Source organism: Strigops habroptila, chromosome 7 (genome assembly GCF_004027225.2).
Source record: "Strigops habroptila isolate Jane chromosome 7, bStrHab1.2.pri, whole genome shotgun sequence".
Taxonomy (NCBI): Eukaryota; Metazoa; Chordata; class Aves; order Psittaciformes; family Psittacidae; genus Strigops; species Strigops habroptila.
The window spans coordinates 7,869,067-7,896,050 of record NC_044283.2 but is presented as its reverse complement, the minus strand read 5'-3'; the positions used below and the strand labels follow the sequence as shown (position 1 = coordinate 7,896,050).

At 38.9% G+C, this 26,984-nt stretch overlaps 1 protein-coding gene across 5 annotated transcripts in view; it reads left to right on the top strand.

The window, feature by feature from the left end:
- FAM53A (family with sequence similarity 53 member A) overlaps nt 1-26,984 on the top strand; it is a 71,864-nt gene that overhangs the window by 34,051 nt on the left and 10,829 nt on the right. The window contains exon 5 of one of the 5 annotated variants that reach the window (XM_030492701.2): nt 13,191-16,548. The exons of the other annotated variants lie outside the window; for them this stretch is intronic. Within the exon in view, the coding sequence (XP_030348561.1) occupies nt 13,191-13,268 (78 nt within the window). The 3' untranslated portion in view covers nt 13,269-16,548. Of the gene's footprint in view, nt 1-13,190; nt 16,549-26,984 lie in introns of those variants that run through there. 5 annotated transcript variants of the gene reach the window in all.

Sequence of the window (26,984 nt, the reverse complement as noted above, 5' to 3'; positions counted from 1 at the left end):
AGCTGCTGCAGTTTAAAATTGAAGATGCTAATTTAGTTTCTGTAGATGTAAAATTGAGTTTTACTTTATGGTCAGAGAATATTTTGTGCTTGTGAGAATATAACCCTACTGCTTTTAGTAGGTAGCAGACTCAGGAGGTTTGTGTGAGTAGATGTGTTAAGAGTAGTGAGGAAGAGGCAGTTTGCAGAAATAGCTATAAAAGCATAAAGAAAGGAAATAGTTCTGCACCAGTGTTCCTCCTTTGCACTGTGCAAAAGAAAAGCTGAGTAGAACTTTAAAGGATTTTCTTAATTAAAAAATACAGCTTTTTTGATGAAACTGTGGAGTAGGTCACTCGTTGGCAAGCCATACAAGAATAATCTGTTTGCTTATTCACAAGGCTGGTAACCAGTTCTGTTCTAGACAGGGCTAGACACTGTTCTGAGTTTTGGTTAAGATGCAAGTTTGCTTGTTAGCTAATCAGATTTTACCTGTTACTGTGTTAATCACTACTGAGATTAGTTTGCTAATCTACTCCAGAAATAGTAGCGGATTTGCCTTTCAGCTGCCCGTGTGGTTTAACGCAGGTTTCTTTATTTAAAACCTGCTCCATTTCTGGCTGGACTTGCTGCTTACATTCTTCAAGCTCTAGAAGTAAGATGCAGTATTTGACTGGCAGAGTAGTTCCAGTTGCTCAGGTGTATGGATTATTTAGATGGCATAACAGTGTATATGGAGAAAACCTAATATAGCCTGTGTGTATAGGAAGTTTTTTGGCTACTTAGATTTGCTGCTGCACAAACTAGTATTCATCCAGTCTTGATCACTTTTTCCTATAAGACCTATTTTGAAATCATGTTTTTAGAATAAGCTGAGTAGTTTATGCAACAAAGTTCCCTCTGCAGTGTCAAGGCCTGATGGGGTTTTTTCTAGCTGTTTCTGGAGAATCTTCTTTCAGAGATATTACTGAGTATTTAATTAAAGGCACAAAGTATAGTTTGGAAATAGATCAGTTTCCAAACATGCTAAACTTCAGTGAAAACATCTGTTTAGGCCAGTACTGAAAACATTTGAAGTAAAAATTGAATGAAGTTGTCAAGAAATATTGGGGTTTCTTTAGAATGGCAGCTTGCTTACCCATTACACTGCTAAAACTCTTATGTTTCTTCATAGCCTACCTTCTCCCCATGTCCCAAATCCTGGCAGATGTATATGCTTTGAAACAAATACTGTGGTCTTAAACATTTCTCCCAATTTAAACAAAATTACTGCTGTGTAAAATATTATAAGCTAATACTACGGAAGACTTGTTTTGAAGTGTCATACAAGGAGATGTGCATGTGTCCTATATCTGCATATAACTCAGTGAAGATCAGGACTACGCTAAGGGGAAGTTCAGTAAGACCTCTTTTTACGTATCTTGATGGCCCCTTATTGCTTCCAAAAATACTTTTTCTGTGATTTCAAATTCTCTTCTAAGTCAGTTTATGAAAGACCTGGGTTGAAAACAAATGCTTTTAAGGATTTTTGTTGTTGTTGTTCTGAGCTTTACTGCAAATATTTTGATATCCTTAAATCTTCCTGAAAAGCTAAACTTAGCAAATAGCTACTCAAAACCAGGTCAGTAATTAGATGCTTGTGGAGAGCTTAAGTCATAGTTGACCCATGTTAGGTTAGATCTGAAGGTGCTGGGAAGGGAGAGTTCTTGCATTATACTGTGGTGGTATATGGGAGCCATGACTGTGAAGAGGGGAGTTTCGGGTCTGCAGCCATTTCTGCCAACACTCTAAGGTCTTGAAGGGTTGGCATTGAAACACCTGCCAGAGTTGCTCAGGGTTTCTCAGCTAGGAATTCTCTTAAATCAGCGTTTACCAGAAGTTCCCGTTGTCATTGCCTTCTAAGTTTAGAGCTCATAGGTCAGTAAATTCAGATTATTAATCTGTCCTTAGTTTCTGTTCTTGTTCATGGCTTGCTCCTTCCACTGTTGCCTCTTTAATATTCTAATTTGTGCCTTTATTTAAAAGGAAGAAAGAAATTGGGCAGCTCTTAACACCACAAACTGTTTCTTTCTGTATACTTTGATTTTATGTTCTTCTGCCACAGACCTTCACACTTTACTTCACTGTACTCCCCCTCTGTTTTAGATTTTATGTGCTCTTGGAAAAGAATATGCCATAGCTTCAATTCTCATGGAAAACACTACATTAATATTCAGTAAAATGAGTAATTCACATACGTAGAAATAGATTGAAATGATCAGGCAGATTGCTGTACATCACTTTAGCTCTTGCATAGTGCTAAATTCTGGAAGGATCTTTTTCTGGACTTGAAAATACAAACTGTGAAACTTCAGACCTTCTAGAACATGAAGACAGCTGTAAAAACAAGTGGAAAAGACAGTAGGAAAAGATAACAAAATATGATAGCTGTTCTTAGCCCCGAAGGACTCAAAATTTCTGTTCAGTTATATATGCAAGAATAGCTGTATTAGATGCAGAACACAGTATTTATGCCTACTTCGTATTTGTTCTCAATAGCCCAAGTAAGAAGCTGGTTCTGGTGAGGAGTGTTGTCTTCCTTCAGTGCAGCATCTGATCACCCTGGTATTTCAAGATGACTGTGCATGGCAAAGAGCCTCTTTGGACTTGTGCTCTTCTGCAGATAATAAACTCTATCACAGGGGCTGCCAGAGAATAAGGTGGCATTTAAACTGGTAATTGCAGTAGATGGATAGAAACATTTCCTTACTGAAGAGGAAACTGGTGAGCTTTTTCAGATGTTCTGCTTCATGAATCATGTTAGTTCATCCTGAGGGGCAACAAGTAAAGAACAGCAAGAGGTTGCACGTGTTTTGCAGTGTGTAAGCAGGTTTTATTGTGACAGTGAGATTTAATTCTGTTTCAGATAAAACAACACGCTGTAGTTTGAAGTCTTGTTGGTGTTTAACATTCTTGTGCTACTCGAAGTGTTTAAACACCACTTGCCAAACTTCATCGTGTTCTCAAAGTGGTCTTTGGTCTGTTCAAATAGTTAATACTAAAAAAAAAGCTGGCTTTATCCAAGTAAGGAGTAGCTCTAACTATTTGGTGCTATGGCATCTTGTGCATTAAGGTTAGACTAGGTAAGACAAACACATTGAAAAGTGTTAAGGGTGTCTAAACTGTGAAGGAACTTGGGAACTGAAGTTGTGATTTCTTACCACAGGGTGCTTCTGCCTTGTTAAAAATGCTGTTAAGTCATCTGGGTTTTGTACTGGTGGGTTTTCTTGGTACTGAGGGACATCCTAAGTGCCACACCATGCCAGGCCTAGCTCTGTGTAGCCTGGCACCTTGCCTGAGAGAGCAGCTGCTTTGAGGTTCAGGAACAATGAATGCAATGTGATACTTCCTGAAGCATGATGGCCTGGCTTTTTTGGGGGCTTCAAAGTGTGCATCAGTGGCTCAAACTCTTGACGACTACTGACAGATCTATTTTCTGGGGGTTTTTTTTAACCCTTTATTTTGGACATTCACAATATTCTACAGCAGTTTAATGTTTGTAAGCTGTTCATCTTCTCCAGACACCTGAATGCTTGATTTATTTTCTTTGTTGGAGCTTAAGGTCTTGAATCAGCAAGACACTTTAACTTTGATCATTAAAGTAAATTGAGCTTAAATTGTCTCTATTATTATTGATTTTATGTTTTGCCTCACAGTAATGCGGTGGCTTTGTGGATCTATATAGCAAGGAGGGCTTATCACAGAAGATAGCAACTGAGTTGTAAAGACTTGCCAACTCTGGCCAAAACAGCAAGACTAGTATCACTGAAGTATGAGGATAAGCAGAGGGACAAGTTGATAGTGATTTCCACAGCAGTTTAAAAATATACAGAAAGTATGGATGAATGGTGGAGGTGGATATATTTCCCTGAAGGGTGTGATGAGGAGGCAGTGTTTTATGAAGGACAGAACACATCAGAGTGCTGCAACAGAACTTGGATCAGATGATCGCTACTGTTCCTGCAGAGGCTTTCTTAGTAACTCCTGGTCTCTCTTGTGGAATCTTTGCATCTGCTTACTTCAGTTTTACTTTTGTAGGCCAGCTGGGAGAAGCCAAGGTGAATAGATATAAGGGTGAGATGTGGTACTGATTATTTAAGTATCTAAACCAGGGTAACAACTTGTGGTTGCTGTCTGTGAACTATTAGGCCTTCGTTTTGTTTTATTCCTCTTTGAGGTAACTGAGGTCACTACTATGTCTGCATAGTCAGTATGCAGACAGGTAGTAGAGTTAGCCATACTGTGACCTCACTAAGCTTAAGCAAAGTAAGCTTTAAAGCATTCTCCTTGATCCTTTGAATTCTTGTCTAGAAAATTCCAAGGACGCCCTGTTAAGCATAGTTAAAGATGGGTTCACTTTGATTATGGTACAACAAAATGGAATAATGTTCCCAAGCTGTATTAGCAGTGTCATTGCTACAAGTAAAAACTAAGTATAGACATAGAAAAGATGCTGTAATAAATGAGTAGTGTAGTGAAGTAGCTGCTCACTTGGTGTTAGGCTTTCTCCCAGGCTGCTGCTTTAGCATGTGTAAGAAGCGGTATCGAGAGTCCCTCACAATGCTAGCAGAGTAACCTGGGAGTCAAGCCTGGATGGGCTGAGGTAGCTTTAAGTACTGGCTCATGAAGTTAATTTAGATTGTGTTCTCTAAATAGTAAGCATGTTGCTTTAAATAGTTTGAGATGCTTATGTGAAGCTTGTCTCTTACGGCCCCCTGTTAAAATGGGATCAAACAGGTTATTTGGGGTAGATGTATTTTCTGCTTGTGGATACAGTGAAGTCGGCAAAGGCTGTTCTCTACCTGGCGCGCTACGCTTGTGTAGTGTGATTGGGGTAAGATACTTAATACAGTTGCAAGTATTAATCACTAGGGCTCTTGCAAGAGTGTAAGAAGATGTACTTACAGCATCTCTTGGTCAGAATATAGGCCTGATTTTTTTTCTTCTATCTGTGGATGTCACTTTGCAGTTCAGTGATGCTTTCGTGTGTGTCGTTGCTTCTCAAATAAAATAGATGGTAAATGTACTGTATGGGGATATCTTCTGCTTCAGGGCACCCTCGGTGCCCTTGGCTTTTGGAATATGGTTTGCAGAAAATACAGATGAGGTATATGTAGTGAAGGATTGGACTGGGGTTGATTGGGATCATTAAAATTGTAGCAACTATAAATATGCAACACTAGTCAATTTGCTAGTAGTTTACCTTTGTATAAGGTTAAGAACCAAAAAGAACAGCTATGAATGAAGCAGTTGAGCCAGGGAAAGAATTTTGGTTCTTGTTTGAAAACTTAATACTATTCCTTTGGGAACCTTTAACTTCACATTTGAAAAGTAGAGTTAATCCTGGCCTACCTTTGCTTTGAAACAGTTCTGGGGCCTTTTTCTGTTCTTTTTCTTTATTTCCCATGGTAGTAATTTCTGTAAGTGATCATAAACCAAAAAAGCAAAAGATAACATGATTTGTATTTCAAAAGGCATGAAGTAGTTCAAGCTCAGTGGTCAATGGCCTTGTTCAGAGGAAGGGAGCTGGGTATCAAAATTGTTCAGCTAAGTAAATCAGTGGTTTAAATCTACTTTGTGTAATTCTAGGCATAAGCTTAATTTATAGCTGAAAAGAAATAGTCAGCAGTGGACCTCAAGGAAAATGTCTTTACTGTTTGCCTATGTAATGTACCCGTACATGCAAGAGGCCAAAGACTTTGACATTTCCAAAGTGTGTCTTTTCTTTAAAGGCAGCAGGCAGCCTTATGACTTGGAGGACAAATATTTGGATAGAAAGTAGATGGAGTAAGACACTTTCCTAAGGTTTTCTTGTAAGGTTCAGAGTGAAAATAAACTACTGCTATGCCTGCAGGATTTTGAATAATGAAATGCAAGTCAGCTTCAATCTGCTAGGGCTTGGTCAAGCTATTGTATTTATACATTGCAAGTTAGTTTTAGGAGCTAGAGAATTGCTAAGATTGGGAGAAGCTCCTCTTTGGAGAGGAACAGGTATGTGTAAAGTTCATTAGAATACCAGGTGGAAGGGACCTCAAGGATCAGCTGGTCCAACCTTTCTTGGCAAAGCATGACTTAGACTAGATGTTCTAGCACCCTGTCCAGCTGAATCTTGTGTCCAACACTGGGAATCCACCACTTCCCTGGGGAGATTATTCCAACTGCTGAATGTTCTCATTGTGAAAAATTCTCCTTGTGTTCAGTTGGAATCTGCCCAGGAGTAGCTTATACTCATCACCCCTCATCTTTTCCGTTCTTTGTTGGAACAATTTCTTACAATGCCTACTCTTCCGTGGCATTTAGACACAGACACTTTTTGAGCAAACATCAGTGATGGCCAGTGACAGTCCCAGAACCACTGTCATTGGTGACATAGCACAGATGTTCTTGAACTCTTTGTACCTGTCTCTGGGTAAGATGTCTAGTAAACTTCCGAGTATTTTTACTTGCATTTTAGGTTAAATTGGCTTCTTTGAAGTTGAGCAGTGTTCATCTACTCTGTAGTGTGATTAAGTCTCCTGTATCCTCAAATTAAATGAAAAATGACGTACAGCAGTTGAATTTGAAGTTTGTGTAAGTGACTATTTACATCTGGCTTACTATCATCTATAAAAACCAATTGTGGAAATCATGGGTGAGGAAAGATGTTTTAAATCATCCTGTCTAATTCTCTGTTGATGCATGATTATTTCCCACAGTATATGTTTTTCTAGTATTTGGTCCACTGTAGCCTTTCAAATGCCTTCAGAAACATGGTTTTCTTAGAGATAAAGACCCTTTTGTGGGAAATATTTACTTAAGCTGTAAAATTCATTCAGACTCACTTAAGATAGTGGCATGTATTTTTGGATCTCTTTCCTACTGTCATGACCATATTTTATGGAAATAAAACTTTAAGCTTCCTGGTCCTCTGGTTAATGAAGACATATGAGCTCTTAGTCTCCATTTGAAAGCCACTTCTGCAGGAGTTGGAGGAGGGATAGCAGATACTAAGCATGGTGTCTAGAGACTAGGAGTCTGTAATCCAGTTATTCCTTTCTGTTTTGTGACGATGTTAGGAATGATTATGCATTTGGCCTGGAATATTTCATGAGAGTTAGAGGAGATACACATGAGCAGTAGTTTTTGCCGTAAGAAATAATAGTCAAGGACTTCTTGCAGAGCTTTCTGAAGACTTGAGTAGGCCCAGCTAAAGTGTTCAGCTAGATCTCCATCTCCATTTGCAGTCAAACACTTAGACTATTGCTTTCACTAACAGCTATGTCTTAAAGCTCTTCAGAGTACTCCAGTGAAATAGAATTAATCAAAATTAATATCTTGTAGAAAGTGATGAACCTTTTCAGTCCTCTTATCTCTTTACTCTCTTGTGAAGTATTATACAGATGCTGCTTCCTATGTTGAAGTTCTTACGTTCAAAAAAAAAAATAAAAATCAACTGCTGTTTTCTAAACTTAATGTAAAAAAAAAAAAAAAAAAAGGGGGGAAGAAAATCATTAACCTGAATTGCATCAGAACAAACCCTTATATCTCTGTGGGCTGCAGTGCAGATGTGCATAACTAAGAAGTGGAGTTAAACTCCCAAAATACATAGATATATATAGAGATATATATATATCTCCTAGAATGGGTTGGGTTGGAAGAGACCTTAAAGCTCATACAGTTCCAACCCCCTGGCGTGGGTAGGGACACCTTCCACTAGAGCAGGTTGCTTAAAGCCCCATCCAACCTGGCCTTGAACACCACTCTCCCTGCCCCCTCAAACCAATACAACTTTATTACATGCTGTTACAAATCAATCGGGAGGGTGGTGTCTAGTTCAAGTGGTGTTTTCCTTCTCAAACAGGGGGAATAGGCAGTAACCTGACACAGAAAAGTCAATGCTGATTTCTGACTCGAGGAAAGCAAGTCATTCCCTCTGCGAGCTCTGTGCTTCCTCTTGGACCAGTTGAACTAGGAGTTTGTCCCTGTATTTGAATTACTGGAGCTTAAATATATCTGTACTTGTTAGCATTCTTAACTTTTTAATCATATGTAGCATCTACTGCTTGTTTCTTGCAGTGTCCATTGTTTCACTAGGAACTTGCTTAAATGGCAGTAGTATTTTCAGGGAGGTATTAAACTATTTTTATAGAGTATGCATTTGTGGCATACGTAGTTCAGTTTAAAGACAGCTTTTTAGCCTTGTTAGAAATCTGTGTTTTGCACTGGGCTTTATGTGACTATCTGACAATCAGTTATGAGTTTGGATTTTGTCATTTCAGGCATAGCTGTATGGCTCTCTTCCATTCTTCTAAACCTAAATAGATGCACTGCACATCTGTTGCATGAAAGTAATGTAGGAAGTCTCTAATTCTTACTATATCAGGAGTGACTTTGTTAACATCAGTTCAAAGGCTTGTCTATAATTACACAGTTCTTATTAATACTGTGGTGTTTGAAAACTGATGTTTGTTTTCTATAAGTAAGGTTCCCCCCATCTCTTTACAGGTGGTTTTGCGTGTGAAATCATTGAAAATCTTGAGAGTTTTTGTAAATCTGGGTGTTACGCTTAACTAACAAAACAACATAACTCTTAAATTTTAACTTCTTTTAATAAGTTTAGACACTATACCAGGTGAAATAAGAATTAGTCTTTTACAGAGGGCCATGTCTCTCACCAAAATGTTTGTAGTAGTGGTGTCTAAAGACAATCTTAGCGCCATGATTGACTTTAAAGGGCAGGTTGGGGAGCAAATGTTGGGAGCTTTTACTGTTAATGGGGAGGATCAGAGACTTGTGTGCTTTTAAGTTCCTTAGTGTGCTGTGATGAAATCTTGTGGCAGTGAGAAGAGTCTAGGTTCCTAGAATGAAGTAAGATTATTAGATCATTCTTTCAGGGGTAGGTAAATACTGTGTAAACCTTTCCAGAATTTGGCTAGAAGGCAGGCAGGCCAGATTATAACTTCATTTCACAATGAATCTCATAAGGCTTAGGATACCACATGGTGCTATGGTGTGTAGCTACTGACTTGTCTGAGCTTTTCATGTAAATCTTGAGGGCTTTATCCAAGTGCATATAAGTAATGGGTAACTCAGCTCAAAATGGAGAGGGGGGAAAAAATGCTGTGGATTTCAGAGACACTGTCCTGTGGAATTAACTTTGGTTTTGGACAGCTTGTGAGCCCTTATGCTTGCAATACATGTAGTTGATTGTGTAAGCTGTAGGGGTTTCCTGGAAGAACAATGCTAACAAAAGAGTGCAGTTATTACAAAAGCAAGATGTAGGAGACTTTAGTGGCAGACTGGGTGGGTGAGTTTGGATCCTCTTGGCTTGATGATACATGTTAAGTCCAACAAATTAAACTGGGAAGGATGCCTGATTCTCAAAGCTTTCACTGTTTCTTCTTTTCCTTTCAAAGGAAGAGTGAGTTTTTTCATAAAGCAGAAGCATCTCTGTTAGCAATTAATGTTTGCAATAGTAATTTCTTGAACTTTGCAGTTCAGTTATACGGTTGAATACAGCTGGAAAAAAGGGCGTCCTTAACAAAAAAACCAGATGTTGAAACTACTTCTTGTCAACTTCCTTCAAATTATTTTTGAATCTAGGATATAATTGAGACTGAGACTCCCCCTGTTCAACAAAGTGCTTATTGGGAACTTGAATTTGTTTCCAAAAAGCTCTGGTAGGGGGGTGGGTGAAATGACATCTTTCCTTGTTCTGAATTACAGGTCCTCTTTCATCACTCGCTTTCGTTTTCCTCTGTTTATCTTATTACATGGATGATGTGCTAACTGTAAAACACTTCATCCTTTTCACATCCACTCTTGTGTAATTTTAAGCTTGGGTTCTCTAAATACTTGAATTCTTATGTTGGTATTTTAATGATGTTCTTAAGCAAATAACCAGTGTGCAAGGCATTGGTGATAATGCATTATCTTCTCTGAAGCTGTGCTTTCCTGTGATCATCCTGTAGCAAGTTAATGTCGTGCAGCCATTTAGTCTGCTTTGAAATTATGGAGGTTTTGGTTATAGAAACCACTTTAGTATTTGTTTTTCTCCTTCCTCACTCCCCTCCCCTTGCTACCCTTGTGGTTTGAGTTTTGTATGAGGAGGACTCAGAGGAAGGGAAGCTGAATTCCTTTTCCTTGTTTTCCTCTTCCAAATACAATGGTGATTACAATGTCTGTATGAAACAGGCATTATTTTGGTAATAATGTTTTGTCTCAAAGCAAGTGAGTCATCTTCTGACTGCCAGGCTTCAGAATATGGCAGTCCCTAAGAACTTTCCATATGAGGAAGCAATAATGGATTTGTGGGACAGCAAATGACTAGTAGATCCTTAACGTCTTGCTTCTGCTAGGCTTTAGTGTTTGACAGGTATTTTGCCTTTTAGTGGGACAGTTTAGAGAAACATTTCCTACCCAGTTTATAATTTAATCTAATATATGAAGCCTTTAAATGCCAACTTGTTACATCATGATACAAAAGCAATGTGAATTGCTCTCACAGGGTTACCTATTGGGGTTTTTTTGTTCACTTAGTTCTTGTGATTTTATTCTAGGGCAGCAGAGATTAAACTTTAATCTATTGTTAGAGTTTAGGAGAAGTGATATATTTTGCCTGCATTAGTGTTCATGTAACACTAGCTTCATATTTGATTTAGATGAGTAGAAGTACTTTAAGCTTTACTTTAAACTTTAGGTTGCCTAATTATTTTTGAGATTAACAACTTTACGTAGCTTCAGCATAGTTTAAAAGTGCTATAAATAATTACTTCAGCAAGCCGGAAGCTACCAGTTGGCAGTATTAGGCTTCTTTTGAGTAGCCTGGGGTGCTTAATCACCAAGTCTCCTACTTTCTATTGAGTGGGAGAGCCTTGTCCATAGCACGTAATGGCTCTACTGAACACGAGTGGTCTTCTGAATCCATGCTGTTCCAGTGCATCTGATGTTGCTCATGTGTAACTCTGTGGCTGGTATAAAACTAGTAAAATTCCTTGGTAGTCTTCTGTTACTGATGAAGCTGTTTGACACCAAAACTGTTGATTTTGGTAACTTTTCCCAGGAACTGCCATTCTGGGAAAGAAAGCCTTTCCAAAATATGTCTAGGTGTCTTAGAGCAGAAAAGCTTTTCTCTAGGGCACATCTGAAGCTTGCTGTGTAGTCTCAGATGATCTGCAGCAAGCGTTGATATCGATGGCAGGTCCCTCAGGCAGGACCGGCAGGTGCTATCCCAATGGCTTCAGCCTCTACCAGGCTTGAATTTGAACTTGCTCTCAATTTTTCTAATCCTGTTGTAATAAACCAACCCATTTAACTGAGAGTTTTATTGTGGTGTCAGTGCAGATATCTGCAAATTTTCAATTTGCCAAGTTATTGGAGATAATGCAAGTCTTATATCTGATGTTTTTACCTCTTCCTGATGTGAAGAATATGAGTTACCTTGATAGTTAAAAACAAAAGCCAAAAGGGGAGATTGCTGTCCATCTAGGGCTCCATTTCAGATGCATTGGAGCTTGGATAATCCACGTCTTGCATAATTCCCCTCTTCATTATGAGGAAAAAGGTCCTTTCCTTATAGCTCTAATTGCTAATTAATGAAGTCCTTAATTTGTTAGAAATAGCTTTTTAGGTTGAGCAGTATTAGAGGGGAACATTTTTTCCCAGTCTTGCTCCTTAAATAATGTTGCTGTGGAGAACAGATTTAGGTGTTCTGTACTGAAATATAACTGATAAATATGTTCTAAACCAGAGTTGTGCAGGTCAAAATGTTTAAGATATAGCCTTGTAGGCTTTTTTTCTAAACACTGAAGAGTATTTTCTTGACCTAGTTATTTTTTCAAAGACAGATAACTGTTTTTCTTACCTTGAACATCATTGCCTGAAGGAGTTTGTCTGATGGTTTGATGCATGGTTTGGAGAGCCTCTAGTCTCTGCCTTTGTCACCATTCAGTTTAGGTGCTGTTCTGCCCAGCTGTGTTCTAGAACTAAACAAAAAGTGTAGGTACTTGAACTTGAAATGCTCCTTCAGTAACAGGCCTTGAGAAAACAAACCTTCCTGTAGGCACATCACCCTTCTTCTAGGGTGCATCTTCCATGGTACAAACCTGAAGTATGGAACTGTTCTACTGGGAATCAACATTTTTGTCAAATGGCAGTTAAGCATCATTACAAAATACATGTCTGTTTATTGGAAATTGGCAAGCCAGCACGATGTCTCCTGACTAATTCCACATGGCCTGAAAGCTTTTTCCTCCAAAGCGTTGCCAGCTTCTTTCCCCATCGCTGGATATGTGTGTGCCTGCATGTGCTTATGTTTTATAAGGATGTTATGGACTATTACTTGTTGCTGTAAGCTCTCATTCTTTTGGAGGGAGGATAACAGAACTGAATGTTGGAAGCAGGAGTCATTCTTTTTATATTACTGTTTGTGACACAAGTAGGATGCATGGCACAGTCAGCAACCAGATGATGGTGGCAAAAGGGAGAAAACTTGCCAAAAGTTCTGTTCCCAGACAGAATTTGCGGATATCTTCCTTCTTTACCCCTGTCAGCAGTTTGACAATCTCAAAGTTAGTGCCTTAAATGTATGAGTTTAAAAAAAAGCATACTTTGTACTTCAGGAGGGGGTGCTGGCATTTGATGGGGGAAGGAAGGAACGTCCTCTGCTGCCTTTTTAGCTTATGCTTGAGGTCTATGAATAGCTCTCAATGCCTGTCTTTTCCAGTTATTACCTCCCCAAGCAGCACGATTTGTAAAACTGATGTTCTTCAGACAGCCTTTGGTTTCAAATGGCTTTTTAAGCATAAATGGTATTTCTTCTTCAGGTATGACTCTACTAATACATGCAGGATCTTCTACCTTGTGAGTTCCTTGTGCACCTGTGAAGTAACTTCAGCTTAGAATCTTGTTCTCTCCAGTCTTGATGAAAGTAGTCACCAGTCATACGAAGTAAAAATCAATATGCTGCCATATTCACTGTGACTAATAGTGGCAATGTGAGGCATTTCTCTGTCCCAGTCAGAGTACCACAGTAACTTGTGGGAGTAGCGAGAACTGTGACCTAAATAGGAAAGAGACTCAAACTACTGCTACAACATGTTGTCTGCAGAGCATAATGAGTGACAGGTTTGGGACACTTTGAATTTCTCCTCTGTTTATTTAAAAAAGACCTTTTTTTGCTTTGATATCTTACAGGAAATACTGCAAACAGTACTGCTTGGCTGCTGTAACTGCTGTCATACTTGGTATTATTTTTTTATTCTGTTGTGGTAAAGTCTTTCCCATCTTACGAAACAGACCTTGTATTGTGCCTTCCATGGGGCATCATTTGATCTATACTTATTCAGAGTGGGGGTCAGGTCTAGTTTTGTGATGATAATATGGTTTGTAATGCATATTAGTAGTTTTACCTTTAAGTTGTAGCAGGATTAACTTGGTCCTTGAAGTTCGTGCTTGGAGACTGTAAAACTGAGGATTATAGATGAGGAAACAAAGAGGAATGGCAGGATGTTGAAATGCATTTTTAGCAAACAGTCATATTTGTAATAACCTCTAATCTCTAAGAACAAACCTCAGTGGAACTGTTAGTGAACTATGAACGCTGTTGTTAACACTCCCCTTCTATACATAAATTCCAGACCAGTTGTATTTAAATTCTTTAATTTAATTCATACCTACTTTGATTTTTTTATTCTCTCTCTGAAAAGGCTTTCTGTACACAGAGTAAGGCATAGAATGCCCTTTCTCTAACAACTAAAGGGCTTGATTATTACCAGTTTGCTTAAAAAGTGTTGTTTTATGAAAAAAAAAAATCAACTGTAATGTTTTTGGTTTACTTCTCCAATTTAAATTTTAGGTGTTAGAAACCTGAAGACCACTAAGCAAGATATTCTGGACTGTTTCTCAGAGTTGAGTATGCATGAGTGACTGTTAGTGATGCTTTTTCTCCCCTTGTATTTTTTGTTTTAATGTGCTTTTTATCTCCTTTAGGAAGCTCATTGATCAACTAAAACCACTAGTTCCTAGTTGTTTCATTTTGGTTTTATCTTCTTGCTGTACTCCATGCAGAAAACTTGCGACAGGTTCCTTTTATATGAATGGGAACACTCTTTGTATAAAGAAGTCTTGCCTAGGAGTGCTAATCTGTCACATAGGCTGTTTAAATGTTGATTCCTTGTTATTTTTTTGTATTCAAGATACAGCTCTCAGAGTATTTTAACTTGTACCAGGCTGCTTTCACCCTTCACTGACCAACTTGAGCTCAAAATAATTTGAGATTTACTCAAAAATATTTGGAGATTTATGATAAGCTTGTTCTTGTGTAACACTCCCCACCCAACTAGTTTCTGTTCCGCAACCTTCTTGGTTAGTCTTAAATACTGCAGAAACGTCAAAATCTCCCAAAAAGTAATAGCTGTCAGATGTATAGCCAAGCTTAAGTCTCTTGTTGAAAGAGATTATATAGGTTCCCAGGCTTCAACTTAGTGTAAACGGCAAGTGAATAAAGCAGAAGTTGATATGTTTTGTTTATCTTTAAGATTAGCATGTGAGCATGGCTACCAAAGGTTTTAACTGAAACTGGATTTTATTGTTCATTGCTAACATGGTTTGCATGTTAGGTTTGCTTATTAGGAAACTGGGGTGACAAATAAGGTTGTGAGAGTGATTGCATAACTTGCTAATGGCTGATTGTATCACTTGATCACTTACTTGAGTGTGTGCTCTGGAGCTGGTTCTCTAGCTCGCTCTTTCTTGTTGATCCCTCCACAGTATGTACATTTAGAGATCAGTTCCTGTGTGGATTATCCTTTTCCCAACTCTAAACCAGGTTCTTCTGAAGTAACCTTTCTGTGAACCTTTCCTACCTCTGACTCCTTTCTTAAAACACTACAACTTTTTTCTGCTTTGGGTCTGCTTTTGCTTTATTCTGTCTCCTCTTACGGCTGTATTGTGTGGGTGACTGCAGTCACTTGTTATTCTTGTCCTACTATGACCCTTCCAAGTGATGAATTCCTCATGATGCAGTTTGATAGTGTGATCTTGTGCTTTTCTATAAATGTGCCCATGATATCATTTCAATCAAGTTCTTATACTCCAGCCTTCCCTTATGTGGCTGGTGCCACTCAACTTTAACTAGTGAAGTGCGTTAGCATAATGTACTTTTTTGGGCATTTTTCCCCTCCTTTTAACCAGTCTTCAGATGCATTGTCTATAGATGGCCACCTTCACATTTGTGCAGTTGATTAGGTCTCATGTCTGTGTGGAGTTCTTGGTATTGCTGCACTATGTCTGGAAAAAGTAATATATGGTAATTTAGCTGAGGTAGATATCATAAGAGAGCTGGTTTGTGTGCCGCACTGAGGTGAATATGCCAGTGCTGTTAAATACATAAAACCAGAAGACTTATAGTTCTTATAAAACTATCTGATCATGATGACCACTGGATGGATCTTGAGGAGAATATTTAAAACACAACTGTTCTCTTTTGGACTTGTTTTTCTACTTTTGTAGAGTATGCAATGGAGGTGCAAAGCTTAATTTATGCTGTATAGGCAGCTCAAGTTTGTTGCTGTTAGGTTTTTTTAATACAGACTATCTTTTGCATTTTTATGCCAAGCACTGTGTCATAGTGTTGTTTTGAAGAACTAACCCTTTTCCTTTTGGGATAAGGCGTAACTTCCAAGGCTAGTTGTGTCATGCTGTTACAGGCCTCCTTGGACTGAAGTCAGGTCATTTAGCTGCCTTGCCTATCTTGCTTATGGACAAGTGTTTTGAGCTGCTTTGATTATGTCAACAAGGGTAAGTAGAATATGTTAAGAGCTGGAATTAATTGCTGTGCTGATCTGTGTGATCTGTGTGGTCACACAGGGTGTGTGATCTCTTCAGCTCTAAGTGGCTGAAGATGTGCAAGGGCTGAGGTTTTTTCTGTGTAACTGTATTCTGGTTTAGATCTGTCTTTGGACATCAGAAATAGGCAAATGCAAGAAAACGAAACCAGTACCAGTAATTCAGATATGGTTCAGAGGCTTTTAAACTTCTTCAAGTCTCCACCCAAGAAACTTCCTGTGAGATCAGTAGAAACAGAGAGAAGATAAGGAGGTCCTAGATTTTAGCTGGATTAGTGCAGAAAACTCATCTCTGTGGGGGTTTTGATGTTCAGAAAGACTTCTTGAATTCAGTGGTATATAAACATACTAGAGAAAATAACTTTCTTCAAACTTGTATCTGTAAGACTACCTTAGTATAATTGACTGCTGTGGATTTTTGGATGAAAGACTAAAACTGGCTTACAATAAATGCAGCTGCAGTCCTGATGTGAAATGAGGTTTTGTTGCTGAAAGTGCAAGGTGAAGACTTGTGTGTATGCATGGAAGGGAATTTCCATTTTAAAATGAGAAGTGCAAAAAGGGGAGTCTGCGGTAGAAGAATTATTTGGGAGTAGATAGTATCAAGAAGGCCTCTAAAGTTTGGGAGCTTTTTGGAGTGGTGGAAGGGAGAGCATGGCAGGAAGGATACTCAGTGCCTTGGGTTAGGATTTTGAGTGTTTCTGGAATCCATGTGGGGATTTCCTAGTAATCAAATGGTCAGATGAATGAGGTTTTTACTGTGCATTTTGAAGCAAAGGATTGAATAATTTTTATTAAACTACAAATTAAATTAAGAAATACTTTAAGGTAGAAGTCAATATAGTATTTTTCCAGGCAAGTCTATATAAAAGAAAATGAAGAGGAGTAAATGAGGCTCCAGTTTTCTATCCTATCTAGTTTCTTCCTATCTAGATGTTTGGAGTTGTCTGCTCTTCTGTGCAAACAAAAGACCGAAAGAGTAATTCCTCGAACATGCTTTTCTTTAGGTCCTGAAGTCTTTGGGTTTCTTAGTTCTTAAGTAAGTCTCTCTTCTACACACCTTTTATGTGTGTGTATAGCAGAAGGAGCTGATTTCAAATTTGCTTTTTGGAGATCAACATAAAAATTGTCAGTTTAAGGTGAAAAATACTGCTTGTATTTGGACAACATAAGATGAAATTAAGACTGGTGTGTTGTTTTGGTACCAGGAGGCATTGCAGCTTTTTTTCTAGGTGAGTAGCTGTTGTCATGGTTATAGTTTCTCTGCACTGTTCCCAGTATTGGAGCTCACCATAGGTTTTTGAGGTTGCTTTGCCACGTGAACACATCTGCTATGTTGTGTATCTGACTTTCAGGAAATTACTTTGATCAGGCATCACCTGTCTAGTTTAAATATGCAATTAAATAGTTCAAGTAAATATTTGCATTAGCTAGCAAATAAGATGGCACCTTGGAGATTAGGACTGTTGTAATAATGAAGTGATGGAGAACAAAATGCAGCTCCTGAACAGGAGTTCTTAACTCTGAAGTGCAGTAGAAGGTAGTGTGAAATTAAGCATAACTTCTAGTAGAAGTCATCAGCAGGATTAGTAGATAGGTGTTTCCGTATTAAGCTTTATTTTGCTAGGTTGAAAGATGTATCTTGCTGCCAGTATGTTTTTGATAATGGTAATGACTAAACTGGTACTTTGACTTTTAACAGTAGAACTGCAAAGATGTGAAGAGCTTGTTTTAGCCTGAGCTTTTTGGAGTCTCAATTACAACGACATTATCCTGTATGAAACATAAGCCTTGTTAGCTTTCTGTTTATACTTCAAGTTGCAGTCCTGGTAGGACACACTTCATCTACCTCACAGCCTTTGTTTTAAGAATCTTGAACTTGCAGTAATTAAAAATATTAACTTATTCAGTGCTCTTTGAAATGACTGTTCCATCAATCTGGATGTTTGCTTAATAGAACTTCCAGTTTAACTGCCTTCACAAAGCTTTGAGAAAACAGTAAAGACATCCTTGGTTCTTAAGATGGAACTGTTTTTGCTTGCTGCAACTGCATACTAAGCAGCCAACATGGGGATTCTGTGTGCTGTTAACTTCATTATTAATGTGGCAAGCTTCTAAACTTCAACCAAATGTCTTAAGTGCTCAAATTACATACAAAACCTAATGAACTGATCTAACCAATTTCAATGAACGTTTTGTTAAATGTAGCTAATGCATTTTTGAGCTAAACTTCTCGCCAGTTCATTTTAGTTTTGCATCCAAAATCCTTTCTTCTGGGCATTATAAAGAAGGATGACGGGAAAGCAAAAATGCAGAATACTTCAGAAACTGGGGAAAGGAGAGAGGATCAATTTCACTTTGTTGCAGCTTCTTGAACAAATTTGTCTTCCTCTGTCTTAGGACCATTGCTTTCAGCTGCCTGAATGCCAGGGAACTAATCTGATCTTGTTTAATTGAATTGTGCTTAAGTAATGCAAGGTATACAGGACATCTTTAGACTGTCAAACATCTTTACACTGTAGTAGGGAAACACCCTCTGGTTTTAATTTGAAAACAGCACGAACATTCTTTCGCATGAATTATTCTGCACTATCAACCAAACTTTATCTTTAAAAATGTGTTTTTCTCTTAATCATACCCTAAGCCTGACAACTATTTTAAGTGGATGAGTTGTAGCAAGGCCCCATATATATAGGAATGAGTTGAGGCTTGCCTATGTAGCACAGTTACCAAGTGAGGAAGGGTGCAAGTTTTGAAGGACAGTGCCTATTGTAGAATAGCCGAATACAGACACTTAGTGCGTTTTTCCAGTTTTTCCTCTGTGGGTGCAAACCTTTGGTATAAAGGGAGAAGGAACATGTCTTAGTATCTCAGGAGGGTGCAAAAAGGGCCTCTTGATCACATCAGGAGAAAGGTAAAATGTGAATTCTCTAGCACAGATGTGGGTCTGTTTGCTTCTATGATGCAATGGGATAAAATGTTGAGTTACATTTTGGAGGCCTGTTAAATTCCTAACTTTCAGTATTTGCTATACTATTTGTAATACGTCAGCATTCCTGGTATCATTACATAGTTTGCCTCAATCAGGAACATCAGAGTGTTGAAATTTTACATGCAGAATTTTGTGTATAACTGCTTTTTTGTGTAACTGTATCAATACAAAGGATTATCTTTTATTTCATTTCTGAAAGGACAGGATGCTTCTTGCACAGGATTCAGTGCAGTAGGAAAAGAACATGCTGCGCATGTCAGTGTAAGGGCTCCCACTTTGGTGAATACTCGGGTCTGCATCAGTCCTGGGGCCTGACTTGGTTTGTTTCCTCCTCTGGATGCTCTAGCACTTCACCAGAGTAACCAGTATCTGCTATAGGTTGTGGGTGTGAGTCTCTTCTTCCACCTTGTCCTTACCCAGGAAGGATCTATGTAGTAGGAGGCTCCAATACCACACTTGGTAATACTTGTTACTAGCTTCCAACCTGCTAAAGCAACCGCCTTGCCTCAGCCTAGCTTGAACAGTAAAACTAGAAGACATGTAGCCTATGTGGTCCCTTTTGTCATACAAGAGAAATTCCACAACTCAAATTCCATATGTGATTGCTTGGCCACCAAATCCATGTTTTATGAACACAGAATTTAATAGAGCCTTTAAGACCAGGGGTTGAGCAATTTAAGCCCTGTAAACCCTAAGTACTGCCCTTCTTGGAAAGGGTTTTGCAGATTCCAGGTATTCTTCAGGCTTGGCTCTTGATACTGTATGAAGCTGCTTCTTTTTTTCCTTGTCTAGTTATATTTTAACTATCTTGACTTTCAGTTCTGTTTTACATTGATAGGTATGTGCTTTGGCTGTCTTCTAGGCTAATGTACGTTAACAGTAAGAAGCAGGAGGACTTTGTGATCTTTGCAGAATTCAAACAAGAATTCTATGGTGTAAATTTGGTTTACCAGGAGTAAATTTTTCTGTATTTCAGTCAATGTTGGGCAACTCAATTTCAGCTAGTATTAAAACTTGTCCTTTTCAAAAGATGTATCTTATAAGGGTATTTAGGTTGAAATAGTGAGTTAGAAGTTAAGTGGTGTGAAGTAGTGCTATGATGTACAAGTAGTATCAAAGATCTTAAGATCTTAGGATGCATATGACAGGTGCCTTGTGGCTTAACTGTCATGTCCTATTTTGTAGAGTTTCAAGGTTACTTGTAACTGCTCCAGTATGTGCTGTGTGGTAGAAATTGGATGTGCTTGAAGCATAGTCAACATAGAGCCTCACTGGAAATTCTTCACAGTGTACAATAATAAAAGTGATCCAGAGGCTCCTGATATGGTCTAATCTTTAAAATGTAAACTTAATATATGGCACTTTTTCCTTCCCTCCTTCCAGCTTTTAATTACAGTTTACTTTTGCATAATAACTTGCCTAAGCAGTGTTTTTTGGGACTGTTACTTACCCTATTTGTTTGAAGGTTACTTACGTGACAAGATTTCAAATGATTGTGTACTGCTGTAAGTTCTCAATGCATAGTGGTCATTGTGTTAAGCACTTAAAAACATTATTTGGGTAGGGTAGCCTTTGTAACTTACATGTGTATTATTATAGAACCAGAAATAATTTTAAGCTGGATTTCCAGGGCTTTTTAACTTTGCATATCCCAGAGCAAAACCCTTGCTTTTATAATTTTGTAAAGCTGGTGTAGTTGGCGTGTTTTCAGGGCATGCAAGTGTGCAGTCAGGTTGGCAAATGGCTCTTAAGCTTGTTAAATTTAAGTACTTTGTACATGTGTACTAAGTCAGGTGAATAGGAATGGATTAATGGGATTTAATATAATACAGAGCGTGTTCAACTTCTAGTCTCACCTTAAATTTCTAATTAAATAATATACCCACTCTATGTTGAAAAATACTATCTTCTGCTATTAGTATTCTAAAATAACTGAATTCCTTCTGCTGTCCTCTCTCCTAGGGAGAGGACACCTCCTGGAGAGTTCAAATAACTATGGGAAGAAGCAAGAATTTGCTGTCCTCTGTTACTGAGCCCAAGCTACTTTAACTGCAGAAAGCATAGACTCTAGGTAGTTAAGTAGCAATTAATGATCTTAAGCAGCTAGGATATACTGAAAAGAATGTAATTGATTCCTATCTTCTGGAAAGCTATTAAATTCTTTGAGACCCAAGCTATTTGGTTGCTACCTTATCCCTGAGGAAAAACCTGTTTCAAGTTCAGGTTAGCTTGACTTTTCACTGTGGTGGTTGAGCTCTGTTGTGGTGTCTTCTCCCTGGAAGGGTGGACAGTAGAAAGAATTCAGTTGTTCTAAGAGAAATGAACTCCACAAGCCAATGGGGTACCTGGATGTCAAGTGTAATGTTTTTGTTGTGTCTTGTAGTAGTACAGTTTAATTCAAAACCAATTTGGTTAAACTTCAGGGTATATTGAGGTCTAGTAAGAATGACTGTTCTTGACTCTCAGCAGTTACAAGTAACCTTGAAACTCTACAAAATAGGACATGACAGTTAAGCCACAAGTTCTCTTGACTCTTTAATGGGGGTAGGAGGAATTCTTTTATGTAAATGCATATTTGCAGTACCTGAAGTATGCATTCAATTCTTAAATCTTAACAACTAAAGACTTGGAATCCCACCTTTAGCTTGAGTAAAGTACAATACAAACATGTTCAAATGGCCTCCAAATGTTTCTAGTGGACATAAGCCAGCATGTTCTTGTGAAAACAGAGCAATTGTAGAAAATGGTAAACTACTGGAAATACTTTAAGAAGTTTGTGTCCATGTCATGTTCCAAGCAGAAGCATTTTATCAAGGGTGATACCACTCTAATTTAGGAAGAGTTAACACTGAACAAGTTAATATAAGTGACCTTGTAGGCTAGTATAGATATGCTTATTCTGACTAGCTTCAGGGGATTGATTTGTTTGTAGCTGTTTAAGGAGAACATTTTTCTGTTAATATATATAAATAAATGCTAAAAGGCTTTTCTGTACCTTTTCCCCTATGCTCTGCTTTTGGAGGCCTTGACGTGGCAGCATGTTGCTGAACAGTGATCATCATGAAGACTGAAGTAATTCTGTTCAAAATGCTAAGTAGTGGCAGCAAGCTTGTTGAGGTTAAAATACTTCTATTGTATGACCCTTTTAAAAAGTCACATTCTTTGTTAAAACTACCTTGAAAGTGCTTTTGCAGCACTTTATTTAAAAAATGGGCTGAACATTAGACTTCACCTAGAGGTTATTAGCTACTAAAGTAGGATAAATTGCAGATGTCCTAATGGTTTCTGGGTTTTGCCAATACATGATTTGATACAGCTAGAACCAGATGTAGAGTACTTCAACACAGGCTTCCTGTGTAAGAATATTAGCTGAGAAAGGGTTTTGGTGTTGGAGTTGCGGGTCACAATTGCTTAGACCCCTTTCAGGCACTGGGATGTAGGGGAGAGATCACTAAGGATTAGGATATAAACAGAGTTTGTACAGACTCCTCTGACTTACCCCAGTTCCCTTCACTGGCATTCAGCCATCTCTCAAATGGGTATGGGCTTGAGAGTTAATCACAAAGTCCTTTCTTTGTGATCATTGGTTTTTAAGGACAGATAACTGTTGTCTTTGCATGGCCATCTGGTGTGTAAGGGAAGGGTGGATGGGCAGGTCTATCAAGCCTTATGCTGGCTCTTTTTGCCATCATCATCTTCAGTTATTTTCTGAGACTCTAATTCATGTGTCCCTATAGTCCTGTCTTAATGCATAACCATACTAAATATGCATATACGCTAGCTAATAAGGTGTGCACTTTGTAAAGGAATAAGGTAGGTTACACCTTCCGAATCTGTGTAAAAGTGCATGGTTATATGTAAGACTGATACTGAGTGCAAACAAGTGAGCATCCTTGCCCACCTGAAAGTTAGATGCTTTGGTACAATGCTTGCAACAAGCTGCATTTTGAAGACTTCCAGATCCGCCGATTACATTCCTGGCTAATCACCAGTATTAATTTGTTCTCATGTTGTAATGTATTTGCAGGTTATGCAACAGCCTTAGGGAATTGAGCTACAAGTTGCAAGCTTAGTTTTTACTCTTAAACATACTTGGCAATAGCTCTTAAATTTACTGTGACAGTTACTGTATATGTTGGCTTCTGTCCATGTGCTTTATATGGCCACGGAAAATACTGCAGACTTTGATTCTCCCCTTTGAACAGTTTTTATTGAACTCTCCTCAGCTGAGGCAGCCTGTCCTTTGAAATGTGTCCTGTCAAAGTAGCACAGATTTGGAGCTTTTTCCCCCTGTGAGAGGGACAGACCACTTGGCACATCACTTCGTAGCAGCCACTGAGCTTTGGCAGATGGGGCACAGTGGTTGCTGTTGGAACATATGAGATGCTCCTCACCAGGAGCAGGCTTCAGCATCCTGGCTCTGATCCTGGGAACGGCCTGGCTCTGTATCACGCTGCCAAGGAGCCCTTCCATCTATCTACCTGGCAGTTTGTTGTACTTGCTGTTAGAAGTGCTGTGCCCTGTTTTCTCTATTGAAAAGAGTGAAGTGGAAGGAGGAGGCATCCCACAGGCTGCTGGTTGGACAGCCCTGTTATGCTTTATTTCCTTCATGCTCTAAAATAGTCACATAATGCCAGTGTCAAATGAATGTTATATTAATCAATAATATGGATTGGTTGGATGTTTCGAAGCCCTCAGGACTCTGTTAGAACCCATTATAATGGCTGTATGTTCTTGGTGTGTGTGTGTGTAGAATTGAATTTTGACCCATGTGCTACATGCTGGGATTTGGTCTTTGTTTTTTTGGCTGTGTATCTTCTACTTCCCAGGAATGCTTGACTTGTGCTTCAAGCCCTAGTAAGCCAGCTTGCAACCCTTACTGCTGCTGCCCTTTGCAGAGTAAGAACTTCACAGGCTCATATTTTAGATGAGTTTTCTGCCTTGCTCTAAGGCAAAATTTCTTAATCTGACATGATTAATAATGTTCCAAAATTTGTGCTGCTGTTTTGGGTAAAAAGGACTGACTTTTGTCAGTCAGCAGAATAAGATGGATATATTGCTGCTATCAAGTGTGTCTGAACTTAATCAATATGCACGTACCCAAAGCCTTGCTTCCCTTGGGATTCAAGGAACCGGTGGCCCCTTCGCTCTGTCCCTTTTGTGCTGCAGAGACCGCCAGTGCTGTGTCCCATGCTAAAAGCAGAACATAAATGTAAGCTTGAAGGGTAATTTGAGGTTTGGGGGTGCTTTTGACTAGGTGGCAGCTGCAGCTTTGAACACCTCATCTCACAGAGGCAAGGTGCCTGCAGCGACTGCTTATGATTCGTGTCTCCCCTTCTTAACAGCAGGCTGGCCTGGCAGAACGCACTTGTGACAAAGTGTCTGTGGGCTTAGTGAGGGTGAAACTTGGCAACTATTGCCCAGAAAAGCACTGCCAGGAGCAGGAACACTTTTCAGATGGCTTAATGCAGTTTAATGATCGGTTGTTTGTATCCAGATAGTAACCTCGTGTGAAACATGTTGCCCCTTGGATTAAAACAATCTGCTCAGTTTTGAAGACAAGATATACTGTTGCATCAGCCCAAGACTGTCCTTAGTCAGCAATTTGGATTTCCAAAACATGATTAGGAAGGTGGCTGCATGATAAATATTCAGTGTGATCCTTATTTGTGCTTTGGTTTAGGCTCTGTGGATTCTTTTAAATGGGCAAGGAAGAGGGAACTGGGTAAAAGTATGCTCTTGCCTAAGCAAGGGAGCAAACTAGAAAAACAGATGGTGCTAAAAATAGTTTATTACCAAGGTCTAAATATGGCTCTGATTTTTTTCCCCCCTTATAAATAATGCAGCTATAAATCCTGCTACATATCAATAAGTATTGAATTAACTCCAAACTGCTGAGTGTTACAGAACCTTCTGGCAGCTTTCCAAGCTTGGTGTTGCCCTTCATAGGATCAACATTTAATTCCTTAACAGGGGAAACCTGAAGAATTCATCCTCTTTGAATGGCAACGTAGACACAGGGAGCTTGAATGAGTAGCTACAGGCTAAGGCATCCCATTGCAATGGAAGGGGAGCTGTGCCTGATGAGTTCCTGCTAGGTCGCAGCCAGGATGAATCTCCTCTTTTCTTTTCTGCAACGCATGAACAATCAAAGGGTCCTTTTTTATCAATTGTTGCCATGGAGGGCGTCCATTTAAAGTTCAAATTCCAGCAGGCTTGGGAAGAAGGAAAGAGGATAGGAGTAGGCTGTGCTGGGAGATGATAGGCAAGCATCAAAAGTGAGCTGAAGACAAGCCAGCACTTTGTGCTGTGACAGGACAGACCAGGCTGGGGGTACTTGGTTTTGAATGGATGCCTGGAAGTTTTTTGGGGTAGTGAATGAAATGCTGCTGAGGCAGCAGGCACAGAGAGCATCTGGCGTTTTGCTTTCTATGCATCAGCAGAGTGGGTCACAATGCGAAATTAGGCCCGAAATGGCATTTAATGAAGTGAGCCCTTGTGCTGGAGGTTCCCTGTGCTCTGACAGCGAGGGAGTAAAGCCTTGAGGATAGTGAAGGAAAGGAAATCTCATTAGGGATAGAGGTTTTCCCCCCCTCTTTTGTAAATGGCATTCTGTAACTAATGCCTTGCAAATAGCTGGAGCTCCTCAGAGCTGTTCAGTGCTGTGTTGCTTTGTCGTACCTGAAACCAGCTTTGTACGTGTATGGCACTTTTCTGTTAGCAATGTGCTAAGAGGAGGAGGAGGCAGCTTAATATCTGCTGCAGATTTGCTTTTCTTTTCTGGCAAGTTCTTGTATGTACAAGTAAGTATTCACTGTTGAAAGAGCTAATGAGTACCAGACCAGCTGCATTTGACATTATGAGAAAAGGGGCCATCTATTAAGTCAAAGCTGGGTTTCAGCCAGCTGTGGATATTTTCTCTTTTAATTATTACTTTGCCTGTCATAAAATTGGATTATGCTAAAATTATTGGTGATGTTGTTTGGAATACAATACAATATTGAGTTAGGAGCCATGGTTCAGTGTTATATATAAGGTACTTAATGTTCCTAAGCTGCACCAGAGGGTTTAAAGAGAGGTGAGAGCACTTTACTGAGGTTTTACCATTTGGGTTTTGGCAGGTGGCAGGGGTTTAGGGTGTGTTTTTGCTTGCTCTGAACTGAGTGAGATGGTGGCTGGCAGAAGAGGTAGGAGTGTTTCATCATTGATACAGGAACTTTTTCCAGATTTTTTGGCAAAAAAAATGAAATCCCAATGTAACTTTAAAGAACTTGTTAGAAACTGAGCTATACCTCTTTGCATTTAACTTGGGGTAATTTGGGGAGAGGGGATTGTCTCAATATTCAGTATTATCTTGTAATAACATGTTAAATCAAATCAGTAGATTAGTGTTTCTTCATGGTACCAGAATGGAAGGACTCTCAATTCTGAAACTAGGCTTTGGTCTTCCATACTCTGAATATTATCTGTTATAAAACTTCCCTTGCTTTTTGACAGTCAATTTTTGACTTGATGCATAATCTTCTGAAAGAGACCTGAACTGAACTGATTCACCTGAGTCTTTTTCTCTGCAGAGAAGTTTATTAAAATGGCTTTGGAAAGTCTTACGTTTAACTGTCACTTTGTCTTCTGTTAGGCTTGTATTGCGTAGATCAGTTCCTGCTGCATGTGTATACTGGTACATAGGTGAGATAAAAGCAAAACAGATGTCTGAAGCACATAAAATGAGCTGATTTGTATTTATCTACATCAATTAGTAATGTCAATTTGTCCTTCTATTATGATGGGAAATATTGACTTGTTTACATGGTCTTTTTCAAGTATTTGCAAACTGTAGAGAAGTTTGTGGAGGTTCTTAAAGTTGCTGCTAGATGTGACTTTTAATGGAGTACAGTTATAAGCAGATGTTTTCTGCATAAATGATCTGGGAGGTGATGGCTTAGTGTTAAGGTTAGCTGCAGATAATCAAATAGCTGATCTGTTCATATACCTGAAAGTATTCAGTTCTTTATATGCTGATGACGACACGTGCTTCTGCACTAAAACTTAAGTATTACCAGAAACTGAATGTTAAGTAAATGAGAATTCTGACTAGTTTCCCAATTTGTTTTTATTGTAGTAGTAACCATGTGACTAAAACTTAAAAGGCAT